Here is a 14,497-nt window from a genome sequence, read left to right on the forward strand (position 1 = left end):
TTTACACGACCTCCATCAGACTCCAGCTCCTGAAACGACCTGCATGAGGAGAAGAAGACACGACGTCACTGTCAGGGTTATTCCCAAAACATTATTAAGACACTGTGAAGAGAACAGAGACACAGACACTGATAAATCAGATTTACTTGCAAGGAGAGCAGCAGAGTCTTACAGCCTCCAACTTACTCTAAAACTAGACTCGCTGCTTCCTCTCTTTTTATTTTTATTCCCTAGATTACATGGGACGTGCAGTTCTAAGGGGAGGGGGAAACAAACAGCTGCACGCTTTAGATAATAACATATGGACCCTCAAACAACAAGTTCCTCTTCGTCTGCTTGCAGGGCGCGTCTCTGCTCTTGTTATCTTGCTCCTGTTTCGGCACGTTAAACTGGAGCTTCCTGCTTGCATAGGCACATAGTTATCATTGTGAAATGCACAAAGTACAAGATCCAAACGGTGAAATATAAAAGAAGATGCAGAAGTTGTGGCTTCTGCCTCTGTGCAGAGATGTGAGTGGATGAAGAGGCGGGATTCTGATGTGAGGGACCTCATGTCCCACATGCTGAAAAGACCTGGGTCGGATATGATCAAATCAGATTTATCACACTGCCATGAAAACATCCAACATGTGTGGCATAGGGGCAAAAAAATCAGAACTGGCTCGCGTGAACGTAGCCTTCTGTCTCCAGATTCAAACACGACTAAAAATATTAAAATGTCTAATTATATCCACTGCTTTGTGTTGTAAATAAAAGTTTTATTAAACCAGATCTGTTTAGAAAACTTGTGCTTTTAGATTGTTAGTGTAGGAATATATTTCTGATCAGAACTTAATGCAGGATTGATTTCAGAGGTGGAAAGTATCACGTTTCTAAAATTTAAAGTGCTCAGAAATGCAACTGCTTGGACAGAAAAAATAAGAATGTTGCTGAAAGCTGTGTTTCTGTGTAAACTGAAATTAAAAGAGTCTGTTGATAACCTTTCAGCAGACCATGCACATCAGAATGATGTTTTTATCTTCTGAAACCTTTAAAATGCAGCAGCTTCAGTGGGCGTTGCCCCCCTGGGCCCCCCACCTGAGCGCTGCCCCTGGACCCTAATGGGGACCTAAGAGACCCCCATTACCCCATTACCCCCCCATACCCGGGGTGAACTGGTCCACTTTTCCTGGCTGGCCCGTTTGTGCAGGAAGCCCTCGGCTCGGTTCGGTCCAGCTCCAAACCCGCTCCGCAAACCGAAACCAAAACATGATGTCTTTCTACTGCTTTCGTTTTCAGATAAAGGAGAGTTCGGCTGCAGTGAAAAGCGGTCCGCCACCAGAACCGGAGGTGAGTGCTTCTTCTCCTTCTCTTTGGGTTTTATCCGAACAGGAGGACGGGTTCGGCTCCGGTTCGGATCACATGGACGGAATGACGCAGGAGTTTGTAGATGTTTACCTTAAACCACCTCTGGAAGTTATTTCAGGACAGGACGCAGCACTTTTGTCCCCCTGAGAACAGCGGCTTGAAGACGCACTCCTTCCTGCCTGTCTGCGGTTTATTATAATCTATTAATAATATATTAATAATCTACAATAATATACCAATAATCTGCAATAATCCACAGATCTGAGCACCAAACCGTCATCATGGCGCCCGGATCTAAACTTTACCGCCAAACACTTAATGTTAATTATCATGTTTTACTTTATTAACAAATCTTTGTTAATCTGTATTATTTTAGGAATGTTAGTTTCTGGAATAAATTATGGACCACGTGCTCGGAGAGCTGAGTGCAAATGTCTGAAAAGACACATCTGCAGGTTTATATTAACGTTAAAGAAAGAAAATGTGTCAATAAAGAGGAGCACGTGCGCGGTTTGAGTCCTGAGTGCCGGTCAGTGGGGGACAGAAGAGTTTCTCTCACTCAGGGTTATTTTGTTTTTTGTTTTTGTAAAATAAAATTCCCTTTAAGTTCCAGGTTGTAAGGCAACACAACAGAAAGAATTCCCGGGGCGTCTTTAAGTCTCTAGAGTTGATGAGATAAAGCTTTCCTCAGACTTTAGGAAGCAGATGTGTGACAGATGTTGTCCTCTGCAGCCTCCACGCTGTCAGACCGCCCGTGTTAACGCTCGCATGCTTTCTGTGCACCAGCTGATGGAGTCTGACCATGGATGACGAGGTCGACCGAGCCGATGGAAATGTGAACTCCATCTTGGCTCAGGACTCCTCCGAACTGTTTGAGATCCTCTGCAGTCAGTCGCAGTCAGTCATCATGTCTCTGTGGGAGACGGCGCCCCCTGGAAGCGGCCTGCAGACGCCCGGCGGTCCTGCTGCAGCATCGGAGCACATCAGGGCCATGCTGGAGCACTTCAGAGACGGCAGTGCTGCAGACTGCTGCAGCTTCCTGCAGAGGGTCTGCATGCTGTGTGAGAACATGCCCATGCACCTGGAGCTGAGGCTCCTGTCTGTGGCTGGAAGCTCCTTCAGTGAGTATGAGGACCTTTGAACCAAACACTGCAACATTTACCCCAGAGTTTCTGCACATTTCCTTCAGCAGAATCTGCATTTTGTGTTTCTTTGCAACTCGTACAAATCCCACCATTTCAAGCTTATTGTCACAAAACTCAGGTTTTAGCAGAGAGGAGACAGAAAACGGAGCATCAAGGATAACTTTAAACCTCAGACAAAAATGGTGCTGTTTGAAGCTGAGATAGTAGAAAAGAATCTAACAGAAACACAAGAAAACAAGTTTAATGATGAACCGAAACGACCTGCGAGAGAGAAATATTCTCCTTTAGGCTTCAGTTAGCTTCAAACCAAAACTTTCAGGCAGAAAAACATCCTATTAAAATTATTATCACTTATTCAAGCGTTAATCATCAGGTTGAGTGTAGACATGCCCTCGACCCACTGAAAATGGGTCTGTGGCCCACGTTTGGGTCACAACCCACCAGTTGAGAATCCCTGTCTTAGATCATGTGTTGAGGATGACTCTCAGCTACTACCACACCAACATTTAGCTCAGCATCTGTAACATTGACTGAGTTCCAGCCATTTATGTGTTTTCCTGGGCGGCCATCTTGAATCAGCTGTATTTAGACGTATTTCCTGAGCCGCTCGTTAAGATCTGTCCACCGGGTCGTGGGATATTTTGCTAACAGACGTGGGTAGACCCATTATGCTCTGTCCTCAGAGTGAACACATGAACGTGCACGCAGACGTTTGCCTGAAACAAACTTTCATATCAAATTCAACTAAAGAACTGAAAGTAAAAACTGGTTCATCTGAAAGATTAAATTCCAGGTTTGAAACCAATAAAAGCCTGAACCGCCCTCGTTAGCTACGATAAAATTATTAAGAAAACATGATTATTTGTGCTTTCTTATGAACCAGAGCCTCAGGTTCTGGATTAAACTTAGAAATCTGATCCTTTAGTTTCGTCTCCTCCAGGTTTGGCTGATTATTCCGGTTTTATGTGACTCCGTTTGGTTTTATAGCGAAGAGGCTCGCTGCAGGCCGAAGTGAAAACGAAAGCAGACATCTGCATTTCTTCAGGCTGATTGATGACTTCTGACTGGAACTCCCCCAAGTTTCCTATGACTTGTGCTTTTAATTTCTAAAGATAATAACTTTTAAAGTGAATCCATTTCTTGCAGACTTCGTCCAAGTGTCGGCCTGTCCAGTTATTTTATTTTGAAGTTTTTTTTCTCGTCTTCTTCCTGACAGGTGGGCAGGAGAACTCGACTCTCTGTGTAACGAATCAGAAACCGTCGCCGGAGGAGCAGCTCATCAAACGCCCACGGATCGGTACGACGTGCACGCATCCTGACTCTGCTGCAACCCAACCTGACAATTATCAGTTATTTAATAATATTTCATCATTTGAAGAGGAAAGGATGCAGAAAAAAGCTACAAAAAATAGAAGTGAAGCAGTTTTTAAGCATGCAAAAATAAATCCAGACGTGCATGTTTGCATAATTCTGATAAAAATGATAATTTCAGTTACAGGTTTCAGGGCTTGACCTTTTTATCTGTAGAAATAAAACATCAGCAGTTCTAACGTTGCTTCTTTCTTACATTTAGAAATTTGTTGAAGTCTGCAGACAAACAGGAAGTGTTTATCTGCAGGTAAATCGTTTTTTATCAGCTCAGCTCTCGAGTGTAGATCTGTGATAAATATTGAGATAAATCTGGTGTGGTAGTAGCTGAGAGTGACTCTGAGTGCTAACAGATCATATGATGTTCTTATTAAGGTTAGACCAAAAAGACTCAACATCAGAAGGACTTTTATTTTGTTAAGTTTCAGAACCCTTAAATTAAATAATCTCTTAAAAACAGGAAGAGATTTTACCCAGTGGGGCTCTGAGAGCCTTCCGGCTTGCCGTACTTGAACTGTTTTTTGCTCTCAGCAGACATCTCGATTCTTTCTTCTCCAAAGTTGTGTTTTTGTCTCGTTGTGTCCGAAGATCACTGGCAGCAGCACCTTAAAGCAGCGGCAGGCGTCCTGCAGCGGCGGTGGCAGAGACGGTCCGAAGGCCTGCTGAGGGACGTGCAGCCGGAGAAAGTCTGGGTCAGCTTAAGAACCGCAAACAGAACCAGGGACCGGCCCGATCAGACCCCAGGCCCTGCAGAGCGTGGAAACAGGACACCGGGTCAGGAGGCGTTTTCTCTGCTTCCTGTTGTTTTACCACAGAAAAGCTGACTTCTACATTCATATAAAACTGATTCAACTAAATGAATTAGAGATCCAAACAACAGGAAGTGATGCGAATGAAAGGAAGATATAAAAGCATGAAGAGAAGCTCAGTTTTAGTGTAAAAACTGATGTTTTCTTCTGATTTTTTCCACCCAAATCAGAGCCTGATGTGGATTACGGGAGTCTGGAGTCCAGACTGACTCTGGAGGCTTTCCTGCAGGGATGTGCAGGAAAAGTCACGGTTCTGTGCGGCCCAGCCGGATCAGGAAAAACTCTGCTGACGTCTTGCCTCGGTCATCAGTGGGCGAATGGATTAGTAAGTTAAATCACTTTGAAAGATTTGCATCTAAGAGGGATGTTCTTAAAGTATGCAGGTGACATAGTTTGGTCCAGAACTAGATCCTCCGAATGGAAAGTACCGGATAAATACTGGAACTTGCCGCTCCTTGATGTCACATGATAATTTGCATATCATCAGTTTTTTTTTTAATTCTGCAGATTAGGATGAAAACGAAAGTAAAACTTAAAGACCTCTGCTCGTTTTCAGTCCTCACAGCTTTTATTTTCAGCCTGTAAAACTGTAGATTATCACAAAAAGGACCAAAAAGCTGAAATGGATCCTGGATTTCGAGCTTTTTCTGTGTTTTTAAAAAGAAGGCTGAATTCCTTCCTTGTTGGTCTCGCTGGTTTTTAAGCAGGCATTCACCCTCTCACTCACACCCAGGACAATTACAGAGTTAAAAATGAACCGAACATGCAGGTTTTTGGTCTGTGGGAGGAAATTCCACCCAGAAGGAATGCTAAAATGAAGTCAAAGGATTTTAAAGAGAACAATGGGGAAATATTTGTCAGTAAAGTTAAATAAATTAATTTGTGTGCCTTTGTAGCTCACTTTAAATAATGTTTAATTGGATATTTTCCACACTTTCCCCTGTTTGTTGCCACCCAGGGCCCCATCCCTTCATCCTACCTGTTCGTCCTGCTGGAGTTTCGTCAGCTCAACCTGCTGTCCTCCCCCCTGTCCCTCGCCGAGCTGCTCTTTCAGCACTACTTCCCCCCTCAGAACGACGATAATCACGCAAAGGTAGCACAAGTTCTCCTCCAACGTTAAAGTCTTACACAGAATCAGCTGACGAGTCTGCAGGAAACTTCACACGTTCTCAAACGAACCATCAGGCTGATTTTCTTGCATCTGTTCTGTGTTCGGAGCAGAAAGCTGTCATGGACTACCTCGTCTCCAACCCAGAGCAGAGCTGCTGGCTTCTGGACGGCTACGATGAGTTTCACGGGAAACTCAACACACAAAACCAGCCGTTGGACTCCGAAACGCCTGTACCTGCGGCAGACCTCCTCTCAGGGTTGTTGAACCGCCAGCTTCTCCCAGGAAGCACCGTGCTGCTCACCTGTCGACTGCGGGACCTCCCAGATTTGGACGGCTTGACGGACAAAGTGGGACAGCTGCTGCCGTGGGACCACCAAGAAATCAGGGAATATGTGCACAGTTTCTTTGGTGTTAAAGGTAAAACTGATTTTTGTTGTTACATTTTAGACCAGAGATCATCCAACACTGCACACACAGCAGCTAAATGTTACATTTTGTAGAATATTCCTGTAGAAGTTGTTAAACTTGTTTCTGTCCTAAAAAACAACGATAACGGATCAGATGGAAGTCTTGGATCTGAGGCAGCAGATCTCCTTTTCTCCAGTCGACACCTCCTCGCCATGTCGTCCTTCCCTGCCCTGTGCAACATCTGCTGCGTCTTCCTGCAGCATTTACTGCAAGAAAAAGGGCGTAAAGGAAGCAAAAACACTCCAGAAGTAAGAAAGGCAGCAGGCAGTGCACAAAGAGGAGAAGAAACGAACTCTTCAAACGGAGACGAAGTTCCCGCCACTCTTACTCAGCTCTACCTCGCTGTTGTTGCTGCGTTTCTCAGCCGATGGCCTCACGGAGGAGAAGATGACCGAACAAACACCTCAACATTTCCTCAGAGGTAAAATACAGAAAACCTCGTCTCAGCATTGAACCAAATGCACCTGCTCTCCGTGTTTTCCAGTTAAACATGTCTGTGCAGATGTTGGATGTTTCGTGTCTCTGTGTGCAGTTCTGTTCCTGCACTGAGTCAGCTGAGCCGGCTGGCGTTGGAGGGTTTGGAGAAAGGCAACATCCTCTTTTGGGAAGACGACGTTCCGGCGAATGTTTTCGAGTTATCAGTCAGAACAGGACTCTTCTCACAGGTCAGACGAGATCTTTTCTGATGATTTGACCAAATGACTCCAACTCTGTCCCATCTCATCGTTAGATGATGTCGTCACAGAGACCGGGAGTGTTTCTGCAGCTCAAATAAGAAAAAACTGAAGGATATTTGGGCTAAAAGTAACTTGATTAGCTTCATTTTGTGTTTGATGCAGCTCACTTGTCTGCTTGTCAGAATAAGAAGTTTATTTATCAGTAATGGTGGATAACTTCCTGGTTCTGTCAGGTGGAGGTCAGAGGTCACGATGGAAAGCTCGTCAGCGCGTACAGTTTCACTCACCTGACTGTGCAGGAGTTCCTGGCTGCTTTAAGAATCATGACGAGTAACGATGTTAGTGACACACAACTCAAGAAGAGGTGAGGAACAGAGTTCATAAAAGCCAGATGAACTTAATTCCTCCTAATCTTCCTCCTCCTCTTCCTCTCTGCTTCGTCAGGTTCAGTCTGAAGACTCGCTGGACCACCAAGTCGGACCAGAAGACTGTGTTCACGGACTCCCTGTACCTGTACGTGTGCGGCCTGGCGTCGCCGCGCTGCACCCAGGCAGTGGTTCAGGTCGCCCAGGCGTCGGGTCTGAAAGGGTTCCAGAACTGGGTTCTGGAGCGTCAGGACCTGGTTCTGAAGTTACTGAAGTCTCTGTGTCTCAGCAACAGTCTGACTGGACCGAAGGTGGGCTGGAAGATCTAAAACCTGACAGACGGCAGGAGGATTTTTACCCTGATGTTTCTCCTCGGTTCTTGCAGGTCTTACAGCTTTGCCACTACGTCCAGGAGAGTCAGAACCAACAGCTGGCCCATCAGGTTCTCAGTGTGAGACCGACCCTGGAGCTGAGGAACATCTGGCTGCTACCCGACGACATCCATGCTTTGGCCTTTGTGGTGAACGCAGCGGGAGACACCGGCGTCGGGTTGGACTTCGGTTCCTGTTCGATGGAGCTGGAGTGTTTAGAGGTTCTGACCCGGTGTCAGAACATTCATTACCTCAGGTGGGCCAACCAATAAAAAAATTACTTTCAGCCCTGTTCATGCACTTCTGGGTGAGAAGGTTCTACGATCAGAACGATCAGAACAGGATTTTAGACACAGTTTATTTTTAAACGGCAGGTTACTCCTCTTCCTGTATTTCTTTTCCTGAGGTTCAAATTCCTGCAGCTCAGATGCTAAATAGTTTATGCAAACTGCATTTTGATGCTTTTTGCTCAGAGCTAAAATACAGGAAGGTATTTCCTGTAAACTGCAGCAGCTAGGTGCAGGTGTGAGGTACGACGCTTAATCTGCACTTACAAAAGATTTACAAGACATTAAGGAGTCAGGCCTTAGCTCTAATAAAGTCCCACCTGTCAGAGGTTTACCTTAGACTGTTTGATTAACTCAAAGACAGAACTGAGGAGAGGCGTGTTGCTCTCTGAATTTGTCTTTAATCAGCTGTATTTATAACTCCGATCAGGACACAAACGAAGCTGTTTCTAAACCAGCGGATTGTGCAGAAACAAGCCCAGAGCTGCAGATTAGACAAGTCAGAGGCTTTTTAAAGTTACTCACTGCAAAGAATGAAATCAAACGTAAAAGTTTATCTTAAACTATATGAAACGGTGCAGTTTATTCCAGTCGTTTCATGTGAAGTGATATATTGATATGCAGATATGAGTCACATGACTGACCAACATCAGGTGGAGGTAAACAAATAGTTCAGCCTGTTTTCAGCTACTGCAGCTGTTTCCGTAGGTAAACGAACACCTGGTCGTCTGCATCAGGTCACACAGTTTGGACACGTTAACCACGGATATGACGTGAATTTAGCTCCTGTTTTAACTTTCCTCTGTGCAGCACCTGATGATTGATACGTGCTGCCTCTCATATCCACCAAGCAAATAAATCTAATTACTGTAAACGCTAACACAGGCGGGGCTGAGGCTGCAGGTTCGAGCCCAGGTTGCACCAGCAGAAAACAAACCCCAAATCTCTCTGTTGTGGGGAGCAGTGGAAAGAAAAGGAATAATAATAAATGTTAATGCAAACACGCTCTTCCAGAACCTTTTATTGCATCACAGTACGATCTGATTATAAGTGCCCCCACAGGAATTAAAGTGGCATAAAGAACTGGATTAAAGTTGTGTTTTATTCTCTTTATTTTCAGCTTTCGCAGCAGAAAATATGGTGACAAGTTTGCAGGGAAGCTGGCAGCGATTTTACCAGAGTTCACAGCCCTGAGGAAGCTCGAGTACGTTTTCTGTTTGTTTGGACTGAATTTATTGTATTAGAAGGATTGAATCTTTCAAATATCTGACGTTTTTGCTCCACAGGTTCTGGGGTGCCGCCCTGACGGCTGCAGGCGCAGCGAGCGTGGCCTCGGCTCTACGACGCTGTCCCACCGTCACAGAGCTGAAGTAAGGTGTCTGCTTCATGTTCCAGGTGTGAGGAGGACGAATTAATTAATTAATTAATTAATTTCATCTCGTTTCAGTTTTAGTGACAACAATCTGCAGGACGAAGGAATCCAACACATGGCTGAGGTTTTTACCGAACTTCAGAACCTGGTTTCTGTAACGTACGTGTTTTTATCGTTCCCGCCCTTTTTTACTCTGTGATGGAGAGAAGATTCATGTGTGTGAACATTTGTGTGTCTGTCCAGGCTGGGACGAAACAACACGACTCTGAAAGCTGTGGAAGGTCTCGTGAAGAAAATGTCTTCCTGTCTGAACATCCAGAGAGTTCATGCAGAGTATGACCCCACACACACACACACACACACACACATCATCCATGACACATCGAAAACTGAGGCATTTATTTGGCAAAAGTAAAGAAACTGTTTGATTAAATGTTCAAATTGTGTGACTGTTCTTCTATTTTTCTTCTTAATTTAAAGCACGTTGTGTTGCTTTGTGCTTTTTTTAAATAAAGTTTGATTTGATTAACTTCTTAGAGTCAACCAAGAAGGAGCTCTGTTCACATCTTTTGTGGTGCAGAAACTATTTCCCAACTTTTAGACAGTTAAAGCAGAAAAACTGTGTCGTTCTCTTAAAAATGTCCTCAAGTTTTAGGAAAATGTCTGATATATTTGGGTCAAAATACAGAATTATCAACAGTATCTGTGTGTGTTTGTACAGGCGGTTAGCAAAATATTTCATGAACTGCAGGACGGATTTTAAGAAACGTTCAGAAAGTGATTATTGGACGGGCTAATCGACCTTAGCCAACACAAAAATGTCTCTAACTTACATTATAACATGAGATGTGGTTAATAAAGTGTGACAGGTGATATGCATTTCTTCCAGTCATGGGTTAGAAACTGATATTTTCCATCTTTTATCTTCTCAGCGGGATGAAAGAGTTGACAGTGACGTTCAGGTGAGTTTTATGGTTGAATAAAACAAATAAAACAATAAAACCAAGAAAGGAGTAATTTATTCTCTTTTATGTTTCCAACCTGCAGCCATAAAACGAATCCTGAGCCAACAGTCAGGTATGATGGTCAAACTTTTACTGTTTCCTGCAGGAACTTTGCTCCTAAAGATAAACGTCACAATCGGCTTATTGTCATTTATAAATAAGGCTTATTTCTAAAAAAGATTTAAGACACTTTTGGTTTTATTCTGTGTACTAACAGTTATCAGAAATGTTTTCTGTAACAGAACAGCAGCAGCGCAGATGAACTTCTCTGGTTGTGTTTATATTTTATTAAACTTTTTCTCCAGCTTGCTGAATCAGAAGTGGAGCAGCTCGGACATGAAGACGCTCGCCGAGTCTCTGTCCAACTGTCCCGCTCTGTCTGTCCTGAAGTACGTAAACCCAAACACGCCTCTGCGGTTCTGAGAGACCGGATCGGACCAAAGCGTGCAGACAAGAACCGGATCAGTTAGGAAGTCTAAACGCTGAGTCACACATTTATTTTCCCGTGTTTTACTTTTTTGTTTTGTCGCAATTAATTACTTCTGTAGACTTTGTGCTGTTTTAGCCGTTTATGTGTCAAAATGTTTGGCTCATTGGGTTTTTCTAGCTTTAATTCTATTTAAAACGTTTAATTTTATTTACAAATATTTCCCCATAGAAATACATGGAGATCTTATCAGTGTTTTATTTGAAATCTGCTTCATGCTTACTGTGGTTTTGTCTTCTCATGTCGCTTTTAGCTTTTAGCTGATCTTTTGGTGCTTTCAGCTACTGTTCTGCTACTTTTCGGCACGCAGTCAGTGTTCACAGTGGATTTGAGCAGTTTTGTTATCCTAATTTTAGCTGAAAAGCAGTAATTCACGCCGTCAGGCCGTCACTTCCTGTCTGATCAGGACGTTCTGGTTCCGTCTCCTCAGTTTGTCTGGAGGTCAGTGGGATGAAGAAACTTTGAAGACTCTGACTGAGTTTGTTCCGAAGTTCAGCGTCACAGAAAAGATCGTGTAAGAATCAGAAGAGTCTGAGCTGAACGAAGCTGCAGCAGCTTGTTGATTTTCACCGTTTGGTTTTTTATCGCAGGCTGAATGGCAGCTGCTCGTCTCTGGAGGGTCTGGTGGTTCTGACCGCGCTGCTGTCCGACTGCCTCTCTGTGGCAGAGCTGCACGTCAGGTACAGAACCGCAGTTATTCTGCTCTGCACCTCCTCCACCTTAATCCTGAGCAACAACCACGTGTCCTCCTGAACTGAAAGGGACAGACCCGTTTCTGTTTCAGACTGCAGAGCCCGGTTCTGGTGTCTGTCGTGTTTCCTGGAGGCAGAGAACAACCTGCAGCTGAAACATCTAAAAAACTCTGGTTGGTATAAATTTCTTCTCGTTGTCTCGCTCTTACAACACATACTTTACTGAAAGTTTACTCTGTTGTAAAGCTATAAAGGTAATAAATGACTGAAATAATAAACTGTGATGATAAATCTGTTTCCTGTCAGCCTCAGCGGCTGTAATCTGCTGCCCGGGGACCTGGACAAAGTCTGGAGAAGTTTAGGAACTTCCTGTGGCCTCACTGAGTTGGAGTAAGCAGCAACACACAATCAGAAACCAACTGAACACACATTTATTGTCCTTTAAACACAACCATCATCTCTGTATCTGCTTGCAGCTTGTCCTGTAATCGTTTAGGGGACAACGGTCTGAAGAAGCTGTTGGAGGTTCTGCCTCGGCTCAGAGAAGTCCGGGAGGTTCAGTAAGTTTAGCAGAAACCGGATTAAAACCTTTAAAGCAAACCTAACAAAGCCGGTATCGTTAGCCAGAAATGTGAATGGCTTTCATGAGGGACTTTCAAAAATGTCTCCAAACGTTCTCCAGGGTTCTCACCTGCTTTGAGTCACAGAGGCAGAAGACAGATTAGCTCTCAGAGTGGCTGCAGATGTCTGGATCCCACCTAGAACTGCTCCTTCTCCTTAAAAACTCTTTTGTCTCTTTTGTCTTTATATTTATATAGTGTTCTACCTCTGTACTGATGCTGCTGCTGGAACCTGAATTTCCCTGAAGGAACCTTCCCAAAGGATTAATAAAGTCCTATCTATCTATCTATCTATCTATCTATCTATCTATCTATCTATCTATCTATCTATCTATCTATCTATCTATCTATCTATCTATCTATCTATCTATCTATCTATCTATCTATCTATCTATCTATCTATCTATCTATCTATCTATCTATCTATCAACCATCCATTCAACCAACCATCCATTCAACCATACATTCAACCATACATTCAACCAACCAACCAACAACTCTCGGGACCCGTGAAACTGAACCGTGACTGATTGGAGACAAAAAAAGAGACTGAATTCCACTTTGCGACTAAACTGAGACAAATTTGCACGACTAACGTGTCAGAAGTTCCACTCCTGTGAGCATCCAGGTGAAAATGTGCAGGTTGTCTCTCAGTTCAGTGGCAGCTCAGAGAGATTCTTCCTCTGAGGAGGTCAGGAGCGACTCTGGGATCTTTGATTTCCTGTCAGACCGGTTCCTGCAGCCGTCATGTTTACCCTGATAACACGACTCGTTGTTTTTGTCTCTCAGTGTCAGTGAGAACAGCATCAGCATGAACGGCGCCGCCCTGCTGGCTGCAGCTTTGTGCTCCAATGACAGCCTGACAGAAACCCTCATCAGGTATCATCTGATCCACGGGTCCAGATTTATCTCTCAGAAAACCAGACTCTCCTCAGGCTCATCTTCAGCCACATTCATGCAAAAAATCGTTGGTTTTTTTGTGCTTCTTTTGCACAAAATGCATCAGAACAAATGAGAAACACTGTTAAACTTTTAATTTAATTCATTCATTTAGCTCTGACTCTGTTTCATTACTTCACAGATAATCAGATGAATAAAACATTAATTAAATATTCCCTGACAAACAAACACAATCTTATTCTAATATCAGCAGTAAAATGAACTTTTTAGTGAATCCAAACAGAAAATAAAAACAAATATTAATCTAATTTATGGTTCTGATCAACAAAGAATCTGCTGTAAAAAAATGTTTGAAGCTTAAGTTTGGTAAAAATCAATCGAGTTAATAAGAAACAGAAGATTTAAATCTTTAGGCTCCAGATGATTTAAAGCTGAAATGTTTAACTTCTTGTTTTCTTTTTGTTTTTTAAAGCAAAAGAGGCAAAAACCAGGTGATCCTGTGGTTCAGCCATGACACCAGGTAAGAAAAGAAAAACAGATTTTTAAATATAAAAGCTTCCTTTTCACTAATAATAATAAACTTTCTGTTCTTTTCTGTTTTCAGGGAAGACAAACTTCAGAGAAAGTTGTTCAGGTAAATAAATAAATGGAAATATTAAAACTCCTCATTGCAAACTGAAATCAGACATAATAAAACTTCACGTAGTTTTTTAGTTGTATTGGTAGATAATTCTGAAATGTGGGTCTGCACTCAGTGTAAACAAAACACTCAGAAAAGCTGCAGTCATGTCTGTTTTCAGTCTTCAGCTCTTTCTGTGGTCAAACATGTATTTTTTTAAATTAAGGACACATTAACCATAAATATGAGAAACACGAGTAGCTTTAACAGAACTGCATTTATCTGATATTAAGCTTTATTTTGTTGTGTTTTACAGAATAAACAGCAGCAGCCTCCTGCCGTCTGATGTGACCAAAATATGTAAAAAGCTGGTCCAGTGTCGCTTCTTTTTGGAGTTAGAGTGAGCTGAATTATATCTGCTGTCCGATCTGAGCGTTCCTGCGTTCGCACCCGTTTACGTCTGTTTACTGTTTCAGGTTCTCCCACTGCTCCTTCGCTGAGAAAACGATGGAGAAACTGATCCAAGAGTTACCGAAGATGTCTTTGCTGCAGAGACTAAAGTAAGACTTGCGTTAAAATCGCAACTTTAACCCAATATTTATTGTTTCTGAAGTGATTCGCCACCGTTTCTGCGGTCGAGTCTCTTCTTTGTGGGTTTGTGTAGCGTGGAATACAAAATAACCCCAAATAACTCAGGAAGAAGACACGTGACGTCACTTCCTGTTAACATCAGAATGCCGGGAGCGTGCAGGAGCAGCGACCGGTGCCAAAATGTGTGCTAATGCTTCACATTTGCCCACAAAGATTTCAGCAAACCAGTTTCCTCCCCAGCTGCAGCTGTTTTGCACGTCCTGC

At 43.2% G+C, this 14,497-nt stretch overlaps 1 protein-coding gene across 1 annotated transcript in view; it reads left to right on the forward strand.

Annotated features, from left to right (window-relative positions):
• The first annotated feature begins 1,149 nt into the window (after positions 1–1,149).
• The window catches only part of nlrc5 (NLR family, CARD domain containing 5), a 22,848-nt gene continuing 9,500 nt past the window's right edge, over positions 1,150–14,497 (forward strand). Inside the window, exons 1-29 of the mRNA XM_017439945.3 lie at positions 1,150–1,329; positions 2,134–2,468; positions 3,709–3,789; positions 4,449–4,634; positions 4,840–4,994; positions 5,628–5,762; positions 5,891–6,197; positions 6,342–6,669; positions 6,781–6,913; positions 7,159–7,289; positions 7,370–7,601; positions 7,676–7,917; positions 9,069–9,152; positions 9,235–9,318; positions 9,396–9,479; positions 9,564–9,653; positions 10,253–10,282; positions 10,368–10,397; positions 10,630–10,713; positions 11,242–11,325; positions 11,402–11,491; positions 11,596–11,676; positions 11,810–11,893; positions 11,980–12,063; positions 12,913–13,002; positions 13,496–13,543; positions 13,628–13,657; positions 13,959–14,042; positions 14,119–14,202. Coding sequence (XP_017295434.2) covers positions 2,150–2,468; positions 3,709–3,789; positions 4,449–4,634; positions 4,840–4,994; positions 5,628–5,762; positions 5,891–6,197; positions 6,342–6,669; positions 6,781–6,913; positions 7,159–7,289; positions 7,370–7,601; positions 7,676–7,917; positions 9,069–9,152; positions 9,235–9,318; positions 9,396–9,479; positions 9,564–9,653; positions 10,253–10,282; positions 10,368–10,397; positions 10,630–10,713; positions 11,242–11,325; positions 11,402–11,491; positions 11,596–11,676; positions 11,810–11,893; positions 11,980–12,063; positions 12,913–13,002; positions 13,496–13,543; positions 13,628–13,657; positions 13,959–14,042; positions 14,119–14,202 — 3,494 coding nt within the window. The 5' untranslated portion in view covers positions 1,150–1,329; positions 2,134–2,149. The remainder of the gene's footprint in view (positions 1,330–2,133; positions 2,469–3,708; positions 3,790–4,448; positions 4,635–4,839; positions 4,995–5,627; positions 5,763–5,890; positions 6,198–6,341; positions 6,670–6,780; positions 6,914–7,158; positions 7,290–7,369; positions 7,602–7,675; positions 7,918–9,068; positions 9,153–9,234; positions 9,319–9,395; positions 9,480–9,563; positions 9,654–10,252; positions 10,283–10,367; positions 10,398–10,629; positions 10,714–11,241; positions 11,326–11,401; positions 11,492–11,595; positions 11,677–11,809; positions 11,894–11,979; positions 12,064–12,912; positions 13,003–13,495; positions 13,544–13,627; positions 13,658–13,958; positions 14,043–14,118; positions 14,203–14,497) is intronic.

Source organism: Kryptolebias marmoratus, linkage group LG11 (genome assembly GCF_001649575.2).
Source record: "Kryptolebias marmoratus isolate JLee-2015 linkage group LG11, ASM164957v2, whole genome shotgun sequence".
Taxonomy (NCBI): Eukaryota; Metazoa; Chordata; class Actinopteri; order Cyprinodontiformes; family Rivulidae; genus Kryptolebias; species Kryptolebias marmoratus.